At 63.7% G+C, this 17,467-nt stretch overlaps 2 protein-coding genes across 3 annotated transcripts in view; one reads left to right on the top strand and one right to left on the bottom strand.

Annotated features, from left to right (window-relative positions):
- JPH3 (junctophilin 3) overlaps positions 1-4,633 on the top strand; it is a gene marked incomplete at both ends in the record, with an annotated part of 73,752 nt that extends 69,119 nt beyond the window's left edge. Inside the window, 2 exons of the mRNA XM_080829074.1 lie at positions 1,860-2,758; positions 4,553-4,633. Coding sequence (XP_080685200.1) covers positions 1,860-2,758; positions 4,553-4,633 — 980 coding nt within the window. The remainder of the gene's footprint in view (positions 1-1,859; positions 2,759-4,552) is intronic.
- An 8,552-nt stretch (positions 4,634-13,185) lies between these two features.
- The window catches only part of KLHDC4 (kelch domain containing 4), a 48,536-nt gene continuing 44,254 nt past the window's right edge, over positions 13,186-17,467 (bottom strand). For both annotated transcript variants that reach the window (XM_080828803.1, XM_080828804.1), the window contains 5 exons: positions 17,268-17,343; positions 15,853-16,061; positions 14,966-15,368; positions 14,157-14,270; positions 13,186-13,969 (listed from right to left, as the gene is read on the bottom strand). In XM_080828803.1, the coding sequence (XP_080684929.1) occupies positions 13,947-13,969; positions 14,157-14,270; positions 14,966-15,368; positions 15,853-16,061; positions 17,268-17,343 (825 nt within the window). In that variant the 3' untranslated portion in view covers positions 13,186-13,946. The remainder of the gene's footprint in view (positions 13,970-14,156; positions 14,271-14,965; positions 15,369-15,852; positions 16,062-17,267; positions 17,344-17,467) is intronic.

The following is a 17,467-nucleotide window of genomic DNA, read 5'->3' as shown; positions in this document are numbered from 1 at the left end:
GGCTGCGAGGCCACAGCAGCTCCGACCCCCGCGCCCCACACTCGGTCTGTGCGCTGCTCCTACTCTCCAGGGGACCATCTGCACGCTCCCCCGGCCCTTTCCGCTCCCGTGGTCCTAGAGCTTTCTGCTGAACCACTCTGTCCCGTCGGGGGGGCTCTCCGGCCCGCTGAGGAACTAGGGCTTCCGTTTCTCCACTGCGTGACCATCGCGGGGGACACGTGGTGGCTGGCCCGGCGGGACAGCACGGCTCTTCCCCAGGGAGGTGCTCCCGCCAGGCACTCTGGCAAGAGCTAGCCAACCCCGCGACCCTCCTCCTTCCCTCGGGGGAGCCCCGTCAGCCTCCACACAAGCAGGGCCAGCCAGGAGGCCTGCAGCAGGGTTAGTGACGACCAGAGGCCGGGGAGGCCCTCAGGCTGGACTTGCTGCCCATCACCCCGTCCCCCGCCACCCGTTCATCCCCAGCCGGGAGCTTCCTCCCCTCCTGGAGGCTCCAGAGCCAGGAAAGGTCAGGGCCCAGAAGACAGAAGCCGCTGTTCCCAGACCACCCCAGGCTCTCCTGGAGCCCATGGCTCTAGGCCTCGCTGGGACGGGTTCTGGCCTTCTGGGCAGCCCAGAGGCGCCAGGCCTTTCAGGAGGCAGGAGGACCTGAGTGGCCTTGGACCCGCCCAGAACCCAAGACAGGGCACAGGTGTTGGAGTCCCGCCGCCATCGCCGCCCCATTTACCCTGGTTTTGACGGTGACGCCTCCAGGAAGGGCTTGTGATCTGGAACGGGTCTGAGCTGAGCATCAGCTCCCGGCCGGTGGCGCTGCCCGTCGAGGTGCTGGCGCCAAACAGGAGGGCACAGACCTCCCCCGGTGTGCGGAGTCCGCCCGGCAGCTGGACCGTCCACCCCCTGGCCTGCCCACGGGGCGTGGTGTCTGGGGGTGCGCTGTACCCGAGGACGTCCCAGGCACAAGTAAGACAGGTCAGGGCGGTGATCTTTGGCCTCCTGTGGTCGGGCACCCAGTGCCTCCGACCCTGTGCTTGAAGGGGTGCATGGCCACCCCAGCATCCTGACCCTCACATGCTGGACGGAGTGTGCATGGACTTGGGGGGTGGGGGGCTGACCATTTAGCTCGTCACTCACCAGTCTGAGAGCCCTCCTCCCCAGGGCCCATGCACCTCCCTTCCTTCGTCACCCTCCCACGCGCAGCCAGGCATCCGAAGCTGGGCCTTGTGCTGCTCACGGCCCCGTCTCAGAATACCCAGACGCAAGAGGGGGAACCTGGGGCCGCCGCGTGCACGGCGGCAACAGCACGGCACGCTTCTCCCTGCCGGGCCGCGGGGTCCGGGGCCCCTGCAGCCCCTCCTGCCCCAGCTCGAAGCCCCAGCAGAGAAGTGGAGAGGGGAGACCACCCCTGTTCTACACACTGCCCCCGGGGAGGCCCCAAGACCCTGCAGAAGGCTGCCCGACACCAGAGGGTTCCTTCCACTTTCCGGAGGGAACTGGGTGGGGGACGGGGGACCTGAGAGCAGGGACCAGGCCAGCCCACGCGCTTGCATGTTGAGGCCTGGGGCTCCCGTGTAGCCGGGGAGAGGGGTGGGCAGCTCAGAGCCTCTGTTTACTGCTGCCCCTGGGGACCTGGTCACCCTCCAAGTGCCCTTCGGGTGGGAGGCCTGGGGCTCTATGCAAAGGGCTCTGGGAACCACCATGCCTGCACCCCACGGGTGAATGGTGAGCGCCCTGGCCTTGGCCACTGCCCCCCAGGGCCCAGGCCCAGTCCTGGTCTCCTGCGCTCCTCTGGTAAGATCAGGCCTCACGTGACACAGAGGGTCTGAGTAACCCGACCTCTGTGTGCTTCCTGCCCCTCCATAAAGGGCTCGAGTACCAGCGGCCGAAGCACCCAATTTCCAGCAGTGACATCGAGGTGGCCTCCACGGGGACGCCCCTGCAGCAGGAGAGCCCCGAGCTGTACCGCAAAGGCACCACCCCCTCGGACCTGACCCCCGACGACAGCCCCCTGCAGAGCTTCCCCGCCAGCCCCACGGCCACCCCGCCCCCGGCCCCTGCCTCACGGAACAAGGTTGCCCACTTCTCCCGGCAGGTCTCGGTGGACGAGGAGCGAGGCGGGGACATCCAGATGCTCCTGGAGGGCCGGGGCGGGGACTACGCCCGCAACAGCTGGGGCGAGGAGAAGGCCGGCGGCTCCAGGGGCATCCGTGGCAGCGCCCTCCGGAGCGGCCAGCCTGCGGACGACTTCCGCTGCCGGGGCTCGGGCCACAAGCAGCCCGGCAACCCCAAGTCCCGGGAGCGACGGACGGAGTCACCCCCGACGTTCTCCTGGACTTCGCACCACCGGGCCAGCAACCCCAGCTCCGGGGGCGCCAAGCTGCTGGAGCTGGACGAGGAGAAGCTGAGCAACTACGAGACGGAGATGAAGCCGTTGCTGAGGATGGACTCGCGCGCGCAGGAGGCCCAGCCCCAGAAGAGACGCTACAGCAAGGGGGCGGCCTGCCGGGGCCTGGGGGAGGACCACCGCGCTGACGACCGGGGCTTCGGGGCACAGAGACTGCGGTCCAAGTCCCAGAACAAGGACAGTGCCCGGCCGGCCCCCTGCGCAGAGCCCGCGGTGCAGAGGCTGGAGAGCCTGCGGCTGGGGGACCGGGCTGAGCCCCGGCTGCTGCGCTGGGACTTGGCCTTCTCCCCGCCCCAGAAGTCCTCACCGGTGGCGCTGGAGTCGGACGAGGAGAATGGGGACGAGCTCAAGGCCAGCACGGTAAGTGGTTGCCGGCCGCTGGCGAGGGGGCGGGAACTTCTTCCGGAGGAAAGGGACCCTCCCCATAGGAAGCCTCTGGGGGGGACAGGGTCCCCCTTCCTTTAGAACCAAGAGAAGGTCACTCCCAGGCTTGACCCTAGCAGCGAACGCACTTGGACCATTCTGGATGCTCCCAAAAGAAACTGGGCCACAGCAGGACCCTGTCCTCCCCCACCTGGGCCCAGGAGGGTCCTCCCCTGCCCTGGTGAGGAGACCTTGCCGTCCTTGGGTTCAGGGACGGTCCCGGGTCTCGGAGAAGAGCACGGAGCCACTGGGGCATCGGGCTGGGAACTGGCTCCCGACTATTTTGTCCGGGCCACACCTCTCACTTGGGGGCCAGGTGCTGGGGTTCTCCACGAGGCCCGCTCTCACAGGCAAGATGGACAGAAGATAAAATTTGGTGAAGGCCACCCACACCGAGATTCCGTTTCTCACAGAGCTGCAGCCTCTCTGGCTCACCCACCTCGGGAATTAGCCACATGGGTGCAGCCGGGCTCCAGGTCACCGGGGGTGGGGAGCCCTGGGGTTCACTCACGGGTCCTTGTATGTGCATATGCTCCCATGGTAGGCAGTTTGGAGCTTAGAACGGAGGCCCCTAGGCTCGACTGTGTGGGGCCGGGTGAGTTCTCACACACAGGAGGAACTTTCTGGGACCCTTCAGCTGGAGGCTGCAAACCAGGGGCAGACATAGCCGACGCCCCTGGCCCAACAGCCTCTCAGCCCCAACCCTGGGCTCGTGCCCCTGCGCGCTCCATGCCATAGCCTGCAGCACCCACCCACGAGGGCCTGCTTCCCTGCCCCTGGAGGGCCACACACCTGCCCCATGGGGCACGCAGCGCCTCGGCCACCTCTGGGACCCAGCAGTGTGGCCGGGCAGGGTCAGTGTCTGCGCCTGTACCCTGCAGGAGCGGCACCATCTGGCATGTCAGGGCCCCGTGCGTTGGGAAGAGACGTTGGGGGTAAGGGCCTTCCCCTTGAAACCACTGTGAGCATCGGGTGCGTGGGCCGGTTCCGTAGTGCTCCTGCTCCCCCCACGCCCAGATCCCACCAGAGCGCAACCCTATGAGTGCCCACTGGGGCAGGATTAGCTTGTACTCACAGCTCTGTGTCCCGTCCCAGCAGCCAGAAACATTTGCACGCCCTACGGTGTGTGTACCCACGCGCACACATGTGCACGGTGCACGTGTGGTTATGGTAGGAAGCTAGAAGATGGACACGGGTGGGAGATAGGGGAGAAGGTTCGACCCGTGGCCTCCTTCCCTATACTGGTGCTGTAAGATGAAGCCCCTGGGCGGGGGGCACCTGTATTTCCTCCACTGACCCCTGCCCCCAGGTGCAGCTCAGTGGCCTCTGCTCCCCTCAGCACTGAGGCTCCAAGGACAGCCAGCCCCAGGAAGGCTCGCTGCAGCCTCCGCTCCAGGGGCAGCAAAGGCTTGGAGGCGGCCCGAGGCTGCACAGGGACAGCAAGAGGGGCGCGAGAGCAGCTGACGGGACGCCTGTGCGAGGGCTTGGATGTCAGCAGGTTTGGGGCCTTGGCCCCCAGGCTGCGGCCTTTCTGGATGGGCCACATCGGGAACCCCAGGGACAGTATTTTGTCCCAGCCGCAGAGGACACTTACTTTAGGTGACCCGGTGCCGGGAGGGGATTCCAGGACCAGTCCCTGGAGCCTGAGAAGCAAGAGGACCGGCTCCTGGCTGGGGGGCGGGGGAGGGCAGGCTGGGTGGGGCTCACCTCTCCTGTCCCCTCCCGCTGCAGGGCTCCGCCCCCATCCTCGTGGCCATGGTGATCCTGCTCAACATCGGAGTCGCCATTTTGTTTATTAACTTTTTCATCTGACGGGATGTCACGTTAGCAAAGACAACAGTTGGTGTACAAAAGGGACGTAACCCACGACAACAGGGAAGGATCGTAACTCGGACGGCCCGACCACCACTTCTGAGTCTTTTCACAGAACACGATTGGGTATTACTCACAGTTTGCCTTTTTTTCTGGGTAATGTTTTTTGGATTTTAGCCAAAATTCTTTGCTTGTATAACACGACGCCGTGCGGCATGGCAGCAGGAGACCAGCACCCCGACCCCCCGGCTCGGTGCGGCAGGAAAGGGATCCCAGCAAATCGATGGCCACAAACTAAGACGGCCACGGTCCTCGCCGCCGTCACGCCCCGCCTGGGCCTGGAAAAGGAGGCGGCCGGAGGAAGAGCCCTGCGCGTCCGGCTGTGCCCGGCCGATCGGGAAGCAGCTGCTGCGAGGCTGAGTGCGGGAAGTCTGCTACCTCTGCTTTTCCCCCGGGGCCTGGAAGAGCGAGCGGGTGACCCGAGTGGGCGCGCGGCAGGGGAAGAGGGCGCGCCGTCCCCCCACCCCGGCAGCAGCCGGGCCTCTGTCTGGAATCTGTGCTGTGTACTTGAGGAAGCGGGGACCTGCCGCCCCTTCCCTTTCCCACCCCTGCCCTCTGCTTCCTCTGGCCTTCAAGGCGAGGCCAGCTGCCCACCAAGTCTGAAAGCAAAGTCCTGATACTCCCGCCTCCGGTCTGCCCCACCCCCCCTCCTCCCCCGCCCCGACCCCCAGGAAGCAGGGCTGCGGAGGGGACAGAGGGCAGGGAGTACTGTGGGCTCACGTAGCCAGCACAGCTGGCTCGGACTGTGGCATTTGTACACGTGGCATGCAGAAAGTGTACCCAGGCCCCTTGTCCCCCTCAGACGTCATGGCAGTGACACCATCCTTTCTCGCGGTCACTAAGCACACGGGTTCTCACATCTCTGTCCTGTGCCGGCCTCCACTCCCCACCCCCGGATATGCACACTCCTTCCAGATGCCTCGTTCATGCTCCAGAGCTGGTCTGGTCCCAGGACAGGAATGTGGGTGAAACCCAGTGGCTTAAAATTCCTGAGCAGCTGTGGCCTGTCCCCTCCCCCTCCCAACACCACGTAACTGGTTTCAGTCAGTTCTGCCTTCTCTACCGGTGTCGCTCCGTCATCCAAATGAAAGAACAAGGTTCCGGAAGGTTTGGGCGCCCCGTGGTCCTAGCGCCGGAGCCAGCCCCGGCCCGTGGGTATGGACGTGTCTGTGGGGCACGGCCACGTCCATGCACAGGCTGCCGCGCTCGCGCGTGGGACGGTCCTGACCGTGAGCCTCCACAGCCGTCCTGGACACAGCCCGGCTATGGACTCTGCCTTGCTTTGCTTATGTCTAGCTGTTTCTCTGCTACCTTTCGAGCAGATTTCTTTACTACACTGCACTGGATTGCTATATTTTTAACCAGAAATAAACTCAAGATTAGAGCATGTTCCAGTTAAACCCAGCATCGTTTGTTCCGTCCCACATTCATGCCCCCTTTCCTCTCATCTTGTCTTAGTTTGGGGGTCTTTCTTGGGGCCCTGGGGACAGAGGACAGCGAGGATCCGTTAGGAAATGCATTTGCTGATGATGTCACTTCCTAAAGGGAAATGGCATCTTTTTGTATATCTTACCTTCCGTGCTTTCTGCTCGGACCCGAGGGAAACCAGAGACTCCGGCTCCTGGCGGCTCAGAGCCCTCCGTGCTGGGACGTGGGTCTGAGAGTTCTGTCTGTGCCTCTTGGCAAAGATGACAGACTTCCGTACATTCTGGGGATGGCAAGACACGAAACGGGGCCTGGAGCGGCAGGTTACACGCGCACACGCACACGCACGCACACACGCACGCACGCTGACCTGGGAGGAGCAGAGAAACGCTAGTTGCCGCCCCATGAAGGCAGGAGTGGTGTCATGACAAGGGTTTCGTGTCCCATTTCACACCGGCCGCCGCGACCACAGCCGTGACACCACGTGGCCCGCCCTTCCCTGTACGCCCAGGGGTTCCCCTGGATTCCACAGCCACAACGTCCTGGGGCTGAGGGACTCCAGAAGCTGCGCTTCCCTGGTTTCCCAACCGATTAGGACCAGGCAGCTCAGCAGTCACGAGCACGTCTGCTCTCCGGGCTGGCTTCTCCTCCCGGCCCAGAGCCTCCGGCTCCCCCAGCGGGTGCCGGTCCTACCATGGGGCCAGAGCAGCTAACCCACTTCTCTCCTGCACACTCCCGGAGGGCGCGCACGCAGAGCTGGACCAGGCCCCACAGGCCCGTCGGGAAGCACAGGCGAGCCGGTCAGGGCCGGCCCCCCGTGGTTCGAAGGGCTGACACGTTTTAATTAGTCCCAGAGCAACCTTGCGAGAGTCCTTTTCTCCCATGACAACTTCTTCCACACTCTAGATGTGAAAGCCGGAGGCAGAGAAATTGAGTGACTGCAGCCCCTGAGCCTGGGCCCATTGGGGGGGGTGGGGGCGCAAACAGGTCACCGATCCATGCCCAGCTCTTACCACCCCCCTCCCCGGGCTGGGAAACCTGCACTCACACCTCACCCCGAAAGACCTGGGAAGGACACTGCCCTCTGGGGTCCGTAGGTGAGCTCGTCTGTGCCCACAAAGCACCTGCTGCATTCCCAAAAACCCGAGGAAACTTACAAGGCGGGCTGTGCTTTTCGAAACCTGCTCAGTGCCTGTGACGTGCTTGGAACAACGTCAAGCACATGGAAAGTCACCCACACGTCTAAGCTTCCCAATCATTAGCACACGGGATTCCAAAGACACAGAGCAGGGATGCAATACAGGAGCCTAAAAATGACTGGCAGGGAGAGGACGGAAGTGGAGGAAACTTCCAGTAGCCACAGAAGTACAACGCCCGTTGCCAAAATCGCTCTCCCCAGAAGTCCACAACCAGACAAGCTCACGTCTGTGTCGAAATGACTGCACGGGCTGTGTGCGCACACACACAACTGTAGGGTAACGGCTCCCTGCCACTTGCACCAACCCAGACTCCCCAGCAAAGCAGGAAGAACACAGGCGGGTCCCCACAGCCCACGACCACCCCTCGGGAACCGTGTCTGGTGCCCACACCAAGAGGGGACAGCAAGAGGGCAGCCCCACGTCCTGGTCCTAAAGGTGCTCCCTTTCCCTTGCAGAAGAGTCCCCATTTGGCCAATCCATTAAGTGGGGACAATCCGTCCCCACTTAAAGCCAAGGGACATCACCGAAAGCCCCAGTGCAGGTACAAGACGCTACAGCCCGACGCAGACGAACATCCGACACTGAAGGAAAGTAGTTTCTCGCATTTTTTAGTTTGGGTTTTTTGACCACCTTTTCTCATCCCCTCCTGAATCAGCACCAGTGTTGGGGTCCCCTCTTGAGGCAGGTCTCACTTGCACCCACAGGGGGACATGCTTCGGACGCCCGTGGTGCCTCCCTCCAGGGACAGGTGCTCGCCGGAGGACGCAGGAAGACACCTCTCGCGGTCAAGGAGCGCCAGCCTCGGCGCTGGATGAAGCTGACTTTCCTCGACTCCTGCAGGTCTCGTCCTCCGGTTTTTCTTGCCTTCGGTCTCAGAAACTTATCATCAAGGTGCCTACTAGATTTTCAGCCTCTAGTCCACAGCCGCACGTGCTGTCGGGCCCCCCACTCTACAGCCAGCACTGAGGAGCGCAGACACTTCGCGTTTCCGTAGTGTCCTGCCTCGGGCAGGACTTGCTCGCATCAGTCCAGCATGAACGTGAAGCCACAAGACCAGACGAGAGAGGAGCAGGGTGACGAGCTCTCGGCAAACAAGCGGTCTTGTTAGTTTCTCCCTTGCCCAGGCCCGGCCGCGTGTCACACGCTACTGCCAGCAAGCAAAGACTGGGAACAGGATCTGCCCCTGAGATCCGTTCCCAAGAAGTGTCGCTAACAGCCTTAAGAGCATCAGGAAAAAGTACAGTTACCTCTGCTCCAAAACGGAAGAACGACGCTGCATTTTTACAGTCCGAAAGCTCTGGGAGCCAAGGGTCGCAGGCACTGAAAGCATCTGAGGAAGGGTGGGGGGGGCCTGGGCACCTCGAAAAGCGACAGAGCAGCAGACAGAAGACACCGGCACGCGTGACCCCGGACGCGGAAGACCCCCAGGGACGGCTGCGCCTCCTCCCCAAGAGCACCCACGAGCTAAGGAGAAAGGGCGCCTCTGCATGAAACCCCAACCCGGAGGTGCCTGAGATATAAAAGGGCAAACACGCGTCCTTCCAGCTTGTTCCTCGGCCTCCGAGAAGCAGGCGGCCCGGCCGCGAGCAGCCCGGGACCAGTCGGGGTGTGCGGCCGGGACCCGGGGCTTCAGGGGACGGCAGGGAAGGCGGAGAGCAGCACACCTCATACCTACCTCACTTCTGTCTGCCCCCACCGCTCCCACCTGCCGCAGACCTGACACACAGCTCACCACTGTGTCTGCGCAAGCCTGCCCTGGCCGTGCCACCACTGCCTGGGGACACAGGGACGGCAGGAGCCTGAACCCACGAAGGGCAGGAGACCCCAAGGGACGGCGGGACAGGTGCTGGCGGGGCCCCTGCTTCCCTCCACCACGCTGGCCACACCTGCCCCGGCGATCCCTCGCCTGCTACGAAGATAAGAGATGAGCAGGTTGGAGCGTCCCAGTCCCATAAGATGAGAGTCACCACCCCCGGGGCTTCCCCAGAGGACATGTCACAGAGGAAGGGCTTTCCATCGCGAGGCCAAGAGCACTAAGGGGGTCTCCCTCCCTGACACCGTCAGGCGCGGGGCAGCCCACACCACACAGCCGAGTGCTCCAGAGCGGCACCCGCACCCCCCGCCTGCGAAGGGCAGGAGAGCAGTCGGGGGCAGGGCTGCCCTCCAGTCACCCAGCGGGGCCTTCCACACGGGCGGGGCCTCGGGGAGAAGACGGGTCTGGGCGCAGGCGGCGGGCATCGGTGGCTCACGCGTGGCCAGGGGTCCCCCTGACCACAGGGCCGACCCTGACGGCCAGACTCCGCTCACCTACTCCATCCACCGCGTCCAGAGAAACGAGGCCCGCCGCAGCCCGATGGAAGTCCCAGCGGCCCTCACCGCGCGGGGAGTGGCGCGTGCGCACTCGCCCTCCTGCCAGACCGAGGCCGCGCACCCTGACGGAGATGCCTTCCCGTGAATTCTAACCGAAAGCGGTCTCGGTCTGCATTTCCCTTTCCCGCGCTTCCCCCCGGTGCATGTAGACGTTACTACAGTACAATCGTTTGTGCATTGACCAAAAGGGAATGTTGACTGTGTTTTGATTTTTCTGACCCATGAAGCAGCTAAGTATGTTACCTCGCTATTTCACCTTTTAGCCGGAAAATAGCTTCGTCACTCACAAAGTGAAAATTAAGGACCTTCTCCTTAATGAATGTAACACTCGAAGTCATACCATTATTATGTATCTCGCTCTCTTACAGCAAAGGACACTGTCAAGATTTACAACACTTTTGCTCCTTTTAGTAATAAACGTCATCGTGTGAAAACTCTGGGTCCCTGGCATCGTGTCATTACAGCCCAGGGTCTTCACTGAAACCTCCTCAAACCCAAATTTTCAGAGAAACGGAGTTCCTTCCCGGGGCAGAGCCCGTGTTGCCCCGACGGCAGCCCTGCAGCCTAGGTCCCCGGCGGGAGGGCTCCGGGAGCCCAGCCCAAAGCGCACCCCCACACCCCAAGCCGGGCCCGCCAGCCCCGCCCACTCCCCTCCACAGGCTCTGCCCCAAGGGCCTCACGGCACCTCTGTGCTCAACCTAGTTGGATCTCGCTTCTCATGGGGGCGCCCCGAGAGAGCTTTCCTGTCTGAGGATCCCCTCCCGACACACCGGAGTCTCTCCAGGCCGCCTCCCCGGTCCAGAGCCCTGGCACACGGCTGCCGAGCTCCACAAGCAGGTCTGGTCCAGAGGGTCCCACACCCACTAAGCACGGGGAAACCAGGCCCAGCGTGGCCTGTGCCCACGGAGGCTCCTCAGGCCCCGATGGGTGATGTCCATGGCCACTGGCTGCGCGGGTCGGTGCCTTGGCTTCCCGCTGGACACCACGGTCAGACCGCTGGTGGAGGACCAGGCCCCGCCTGAACGCAGCACTGCCAAAGCTCTCGAAAAACAGAAATGCAGATGCCGCTGCTCCGTACTTGGGAGCTACCTGGGCCAGTAAGACAACACGGGCCTCTGGCGGCCAAAGGCCTGCACGCAGCCTGCCTCCCAGGTCAGAGCACGCAGAAAAGCAGCGGTTACTAGAAAGCTCCTTCAGGGCTCAGGGAAGTAAGCAGTGGACAGCAGATGGATTTCTTGCTCCCGCAAGCCACAGGGAGTCACGTCCCCCTGGCCCCGTACTAGGGAGCAGCTGCCCCTCCCCAGCCCCCAAGGCAACACCCTGTCACCTCCTCCTCACCCCAACACACGTGGGGGGACTGGTTCCCAAGTGGGAGCCTCACTTGGGTCATCCGATCTAAATCCAACCTTATGCCTGAACTCCCCTGGGTGGCAGCCTGAGGTCCCTTTGAGCCCCGGGGGACAGCCCTGACGAGACCATCTGTCACCAGCAGGCCCTGGCCAGCCTCTAGCCCCTCAATGTGTCTCTACTGCCAGCTAGCTGCTGACTCCCTTCCTGTACAACTTGATTAAAAAAACCCAAAACGTGTCTAACTGCAATAAATACCACTTTTCCAGTCTTTTAGAGAGAAATGGAAAAACACTGTGAATGATAAGGACATTTGTTCCATTCAAGCCAACCCCAGAAATCTACCCCCACTGGACAGCCCTTTGGAACCCACCTTCCTGCAGCATGAGCGGCCCCGGGGCTCGGCAGAAGTCTTCACACCCCAAACCCCCCACACCCCCCAAGGAGCTCTGCTGGTGTCCAAGACGGCACAGCCAGGGGAGGAGCACCGTGCACGAAAGGCGCAGACCCAGCAGCCGGGCCGCGGCATGGGGGCTTACCAACTCTGCAAGGAGCAGACGAGACAGGGTGTAACCGCAGGGCCCTTGCTGACCCGGAACACAGCTGTTTCCAGCTGTTCTGACTCCAGCAACACAGGGAATGGGGGCCTTGGGCTTTGTACCGGCCACTCAAGCCCGTGGTGGCCATCAGGGTGTCCGGAACCTTCCGTGGGGCACAGCCGTCACCGACAGACAGCAGGGTGGGCATGCTGGTCCTGTTCCTGGAGGGCCCCTGCCATCCCAGAGCGCACGGCCACCTCTCCGCCTGCTAAACGTCTCGGGTGCATCTGTCTGGAGTTCCTGTCTCAGCAATGCGGCAGCAGGGCAGCTCCTTCTCCGGAAGCTTCTTTATTTATTCTGGTCGGTCCGCTCAAACTGAGTGTTCTAGCAATGACCCTACGGACATGATGGCAGAAACAGAGACTTGTTTGTACACAGTTTTTTCAGGGGGTTTGGGACTTCTCTCTCGACTGGGCTGACTGAAAAACAGCCTCCTCCCTCAGACCTGCTCTATCCTAGAGACGATCAGAACACCCTGGTCTCTGATGACAGAACATGGAGGCACACCTGACAAGCTCTTCCAGGACCTCCCCCGAAAGCAGCCGCACAGCCAGGGCCGAGGGCCACATGTCAGGAGAGGGCACAATGGGTGCCTGGAGGACCCGGGAGGTCCCGCACCCCAGCCCTGGCCTCCCACCAGCTGTGCCTGAGGGCCATCCGGCAGGACTGCACCCCGCATGTCCGAGGAAGACCCGGCCCGCCCCAGCATCCAAGGGAAGGCACAGACACGCCCCTGGGGCCGGAGCGCTCAGCTTTTCCACCAAACCCGCCCGACGTCGACTGGAAGGGTACTGTGCTGCCCGGCCCCGGCCCGGCCTCCGCAACGGCCAGTGGCAGACGCTACAGCCAGGGGACAGCTTCTGATTTCTGTCTGCTCAAAAGCCCTCCAGGCTCCGTTCCAGAAGCCTGCCAGTCCGACGGGCTGAGGTCCCACTGTCGAAGCTGCCGGGGCTGAGCAGGTGAGCAGGCTAGGGGAGCGAGGGGCTGCTTCCGGGGCAGGTCAGCCCTCACCCCTCCACAACACCTTCCGGGCCAGGGCCCGCTCTGCCACAGGTGGGCAGTGCCACTCTCGTCTGTCAGCGTCCAGGCAATGACGGGGATGGCCTAACCCGGGGAACGAACAGGATGCTGGCCGTGTCACTAAAAACTAACAGTACCACATTCTTGCTGTAGGGGATATTTAAGATGAAGAAAGGTACCCGCTGGGACTTCAAGGCCCAACTTCTGACCCCAACTACACAATGAGAACCGGTCTCCAGCCAAGCAGCCCAGAGCGGGCACCAGTGTGGACGTGCAGGCGCCTGAGGCTGCCACCGTGGTGACCCCGCGCTGCACGGGAGCTGGACAGCAACACCACGTGGAGACAGTGGAGTCCCGGAGCCCGGGCCGCCCGTCCTCCTGTCCCTCTGCCAACGACAACCTAGAGCCTGCAAGGGAAAGAGCACAGGGCGGCTCCAGCGGCTCCTCCCGAAACCCGCGGCGGGGCAGGTCTGAGGAGTCGGGGACGGTCCCTCAGAGGCCCGAGCGCAGCCAGCAGCACAGAACACGCACAGCCGCCCGGCCAACACAACTTTATTTCAAAGACCAGCAGAGACACAGCATGAAGGTGGCTGGGGGGCTGCCACCGACGACTTCCGGAAATCACAGCGGGGCCCGCAGGCCATGACGCAGCGTCCCCCGGAGCATGCGGCCCCTCATCTCGCCACGGGGAAACCGCCCACCCGCACCCCGCCTTCTACCTTGTCTTCTAGGTGCTGCCTGCAGCGCGGGGGCCCCGCCGGCACCCCCGAGGGCCGCACAGAACACCATCTCTGCCGTGGCTTCGCCCCCAAGGCTGGCGTATTGGAAATCACACCCAGTCCCAGTGACACCGAGGGAAAGGAAACGCATCTCGCTCAGGTTAACTTCAGGGGTCGTCGTGGGAGTCATCACACAAAGCGTTTGCCACGGCGTGGGCTGCTCTCCTCTCGGCATGGGGCCCAGCGTCGTCCAGGGGGAGCTGCGCCCACTACTGCTGAGGCCTGGGCAGGCCGTGTGCAAGCTGCTCGCTGGGCAGCACCGTGCGTGTGGGAGCGGCTCCATGGGACAGGAGGGGACAGGAGGGGGCAGGAGGGGGCTGGAGGGGGCAGGAGGGAAGCACATCGAGCCCAGGATGGAGGCCCAGGTCAGGCAGCTCCAGAGGCCCCCCACTCCCCGCGTGGCAGGGTGAGCACGGGAGCACCCCAGTCACAGCCATCATGCGGCGACGGCACTCTTCGCTCCGTCCCAGACATCAGCACGCCGCACTCCACACATAAACGTCCTTTCACAAACTTAGGCTTCCCCTGAGAGTGCGCCTACGAAGCAAAACCAAATTTCACTGCAGCTGGAGTAAAGCACGAAAGTCTCTCGTTACCAGTAAAAATCAGGACCGTGGGAGCCAAGCGACCCGTGAGCTCTGGGTCTGGCGCAGCACACTTGGCTCCGGAGCGGCGCGGCCGCGGGCGTCCTGCCACCCCTTGCTGGCACACACGCCACACTCACCCCCAGCCTCCCCGCCGCTCTCGCCGCTGTCCTCGTCCTCGTCCCCGCCCTCAGCACTCTCGCCCTCACTGCTGTCCTCTTCAGAGTCCGTCTCCTCCAGCCACTCCTGAGTTCCTGGAAAGCAAGAGGGCACGTTCCGAGTGTCAGCGCGGTGGGGCAGCCCGCTCACGAGACTCGGCGTGGACACAGCTGAGCCCTGGCACCGCTGCACGCTCGGAGAAAACGTGTTGTCTCTCGGTGTCCGAGCAGAGGCGGGTGAAGGAGCCTGGCCGGCAAAGACACGAGACCGCGTCGAGTTTTCTCCCGCTGCCCGGCTCTACCCTGGCCTTGCAGGAAGACGGAGGAGTCTCACAGCCATGGAGTAACTTTCCCAAAATGTATGAATTTTAACTTTATTCCTAGTCTCCAGCCTTAAAGAAAGGAGCAGCGGCTTGCGTCCAGCAGCTGCCTGTGTAGGACGTGGAGGTGAGGGGTGGAGCAGTGCAGACCGGAGCAGAGGCGGCCTGGAGGGTCCCCCATGCCACAGCCAGGAGGCGGCTATCCTTGGACCAGGGGCTCCAGGTCTGTTTTCCTACATCGCCCCTCGGAGCAGTGCCAGGACCGGTGTGCGGCTCCTCGCAGTGCTGGGGCAGGCGGCCCACCCTCTTCCGCCCCCGGGACAGGGTGACTGGGGCCCAGTGAGGGGAGGGGCGGGTGGGCTCAGTGGCACAGGGCAGATGGGCGGGGGCCTGCTTGCAGGCAGATGTGGCAGAGGCGCTCTGACGGGGTCCCCGCCCCAGCACGAGGAGAGCCCCTCCGCACCGGCTCACCTGGATCCATCTCCACCAAAGCCGTCCACTCCTGCATCTTGTGCAGGTCCAGGCAGTACAGGTCGCCAAGCGTGACCTGGCGGTCACCTGCCTCGAACATGCCCCCGTAGAGGTAGAGCCGCCCGTGCTTCACGGCCAGCATGGCGTTCGAGCGGGGGCTCGGCCCCACCACGGGGCCGCCGGCGTTGTCGGGACTGTCCTCCTCGTCGGACGGTGGCTGTCCAGCCGAGCCCGGGGCAGCCAACGTCTGTCTGATGGTGACCACAGTCCCGTCCTCTGTGACCACCTCTCTGACCACCTCCAGGGGCCCCTGGGCTCCGGCCCCCCCACACTCCTGCTGGTCGGCACTTCCGGGCTCTGCGGTTTTGCCCCGCCTACGTTTCCTCTTCTCTGACTTAGGTCCCTGTTGATAAAAAGCACGGCCATGTGTTTTACCCACAGACAGCGGGCAGCAGGCAGCATCCTCGAGTCCCAAGGGGGGCTGAGCCACACTGGAGAAGCTCCTGCTGTAGTTCAGCCTGGGGGCCCGCAGCCCCCGACCGGGTGTGACCCCAAGATAAAGGCAGAGAGGCCCGGGCGTCCAGACACTGGCCGCACGTCCACGTGGTCTGCTGCAGAGGCTCTGCAAGCACAGTGAGTCCCTGCCAGAGTGGGCCGCCGACCCCTTCCACTCATCTAGACCTGAAGCCCCAGGGGGACCCCACTGCAGGCATGGCCACCGGGGGGGCCACTGCGGCGTGGATGGATGGAGCACCCACGGGGCCCCACACACCGTGGGACCCGGGAGGCGCTGGCACCCCGAAGCCTCGCCAGAAGGACCGGCCGACGCGACAGAGGGAAAGCAGGTGCGGCCCTGCACGGGGTGCACGCTCCGGGCCCGGCTCTACCTTCAGCTGCCCTGCAAACCAGCGGTTCTTGGCGGCATCGTAGAAGTGCAGGTCATTGAGGAAGTCCCCCTCCAGGCTCTCCTCCTCCTCCTCGTCACAGACGCCCCCGAAGAGCAGCGTCTGATGGTTTGGGGTCACGGCCACCGCGAAGCCAGACCTTGGAGTGGGCTTGGCCCCCACAGGATTAATCCGGGTCCATGCCCACTTGCCTGTTGGAGAGGGAACGTGGGGTTAAGGGGAGCTGCCGCAGGCGCAGCCGGGATCGCCCGACCCCAGTGACTGGGACGGGTGGAAACGCAGAACCGCAGGCAGAAGGCCCCCAGTTCACTCGTGCGGAGCCCTCCGCGGAGACAATACAGCTCATCACGCCCCAGAGTTTCACCCTGCTCCCGCGTGCACTGAGTAATATTCCCACATGCTCTCCGAGAGCCCCCCAGCCGAGCATACCCCAATGGGGGCTCTGAGGCCGGGCCGGAGCGAGGCGGGCAGGCTGTGGTGAGAGGAGAGCCTCGCACGCGCCACGCCCTGCCTGGGGGGACCGCGGACCCAAGGCAGCTGCTCCGCGCAGGAGCCCCAGAACAACAGGCTCCCCCACAGGCAGCACGCTCACTCTCAGCGCGTGCCCGGTGAACATGGTACCCCACGCCGGCGGTCCAGGGCCTGACGCCCGGGTACACAGGCTGAGCCCATGGGCTCAGGGGCCGGTGCCTCAACCATAGTCCGGTTCCAGCTCTGGCTCCCGGATGTGCACACCAGGCAGGTTTCTCCTCGGCTCCAAACCTTGGTGCCCATGGAGGAAAAGGCAGATGTCCTCCTCGGTCACTGCGGGGCAGCAGCGCTGGCTTCCTGCGAAGCACCCGACTTCACAGAGGTCAGGGAGGGAAGGAAGGAGACACGCTGTGCCCTGCCGGCCCCGGAGCAGACCCAGGACCAGCCACACCATCGGGGTCTGGCGCAGCCGGCTCACCCCAAGACTCACAGACAGGCCACTACCGGACTTTCTGAGCTTTAGAAAGCAAATGTGGGGGCCAGTGGCCCACAAGAACCGTGCCCAGACCCCACATCCCGGTAGCCCCTGCTCAAGTGAGGACAAGCCAGGAAACGGCTGCCAGGAAATGTCTTCCACCGGCTCTAAGGGGAGCTCCTGGGTCGGCGCTGCTCGTATTGGCCGTCCCCAACACCCGAGGGTGAACACACCTCGATGGTCCCCGCCACGCAGACACCTGGGGTTATTCACGGAGCCCCCAGCCTGCCTGCTCAGGCAAGGACTCGCCCGTGACTCGGCACGGTGTGCGGGGCTCACCACCACCCCCCCAGCCCCCCAGCGCCCCCTCCACGGGGCAGGCGGGCTCTCGGATCTCTGCCCTGCTTCCGGTAGGAGCCTGGGGCCCACACCCACGGCCCAGTGCCTGTACCTTCTCTTCCATCCTCGGGCTGCAAAAGGAACATATCTGAATGCTGGGTGCCCCTGTCCACATCCTTCTTGACTCTCTGCAAGAGAAACAGGGAGCCATGTGAGAACCGGCCTGGTGCTACCTCTGGCACCCCGCACAGCCCCCTCAAGCTCACGGTCTGGCTTCCTGTCGGGGTGCAGTGGGGATACCTCTGGAGCCTT

Source organism: Martes martes (assembly GCF_963455335.1).
Source record: "Martes martes genome assembly, chromosome: 17".
Classification (NCBI taxonomy): Eukaryota; Metazoa; Chordata; class Mammalia; order Carnivora; family Mustelidae; genus Martes; species Martes martes.
The sequence above is the reverse complement of the archived record's forward strand: the minus strand, read 5'-3'. Positions and strand labels throughout refer to the sequence as shown.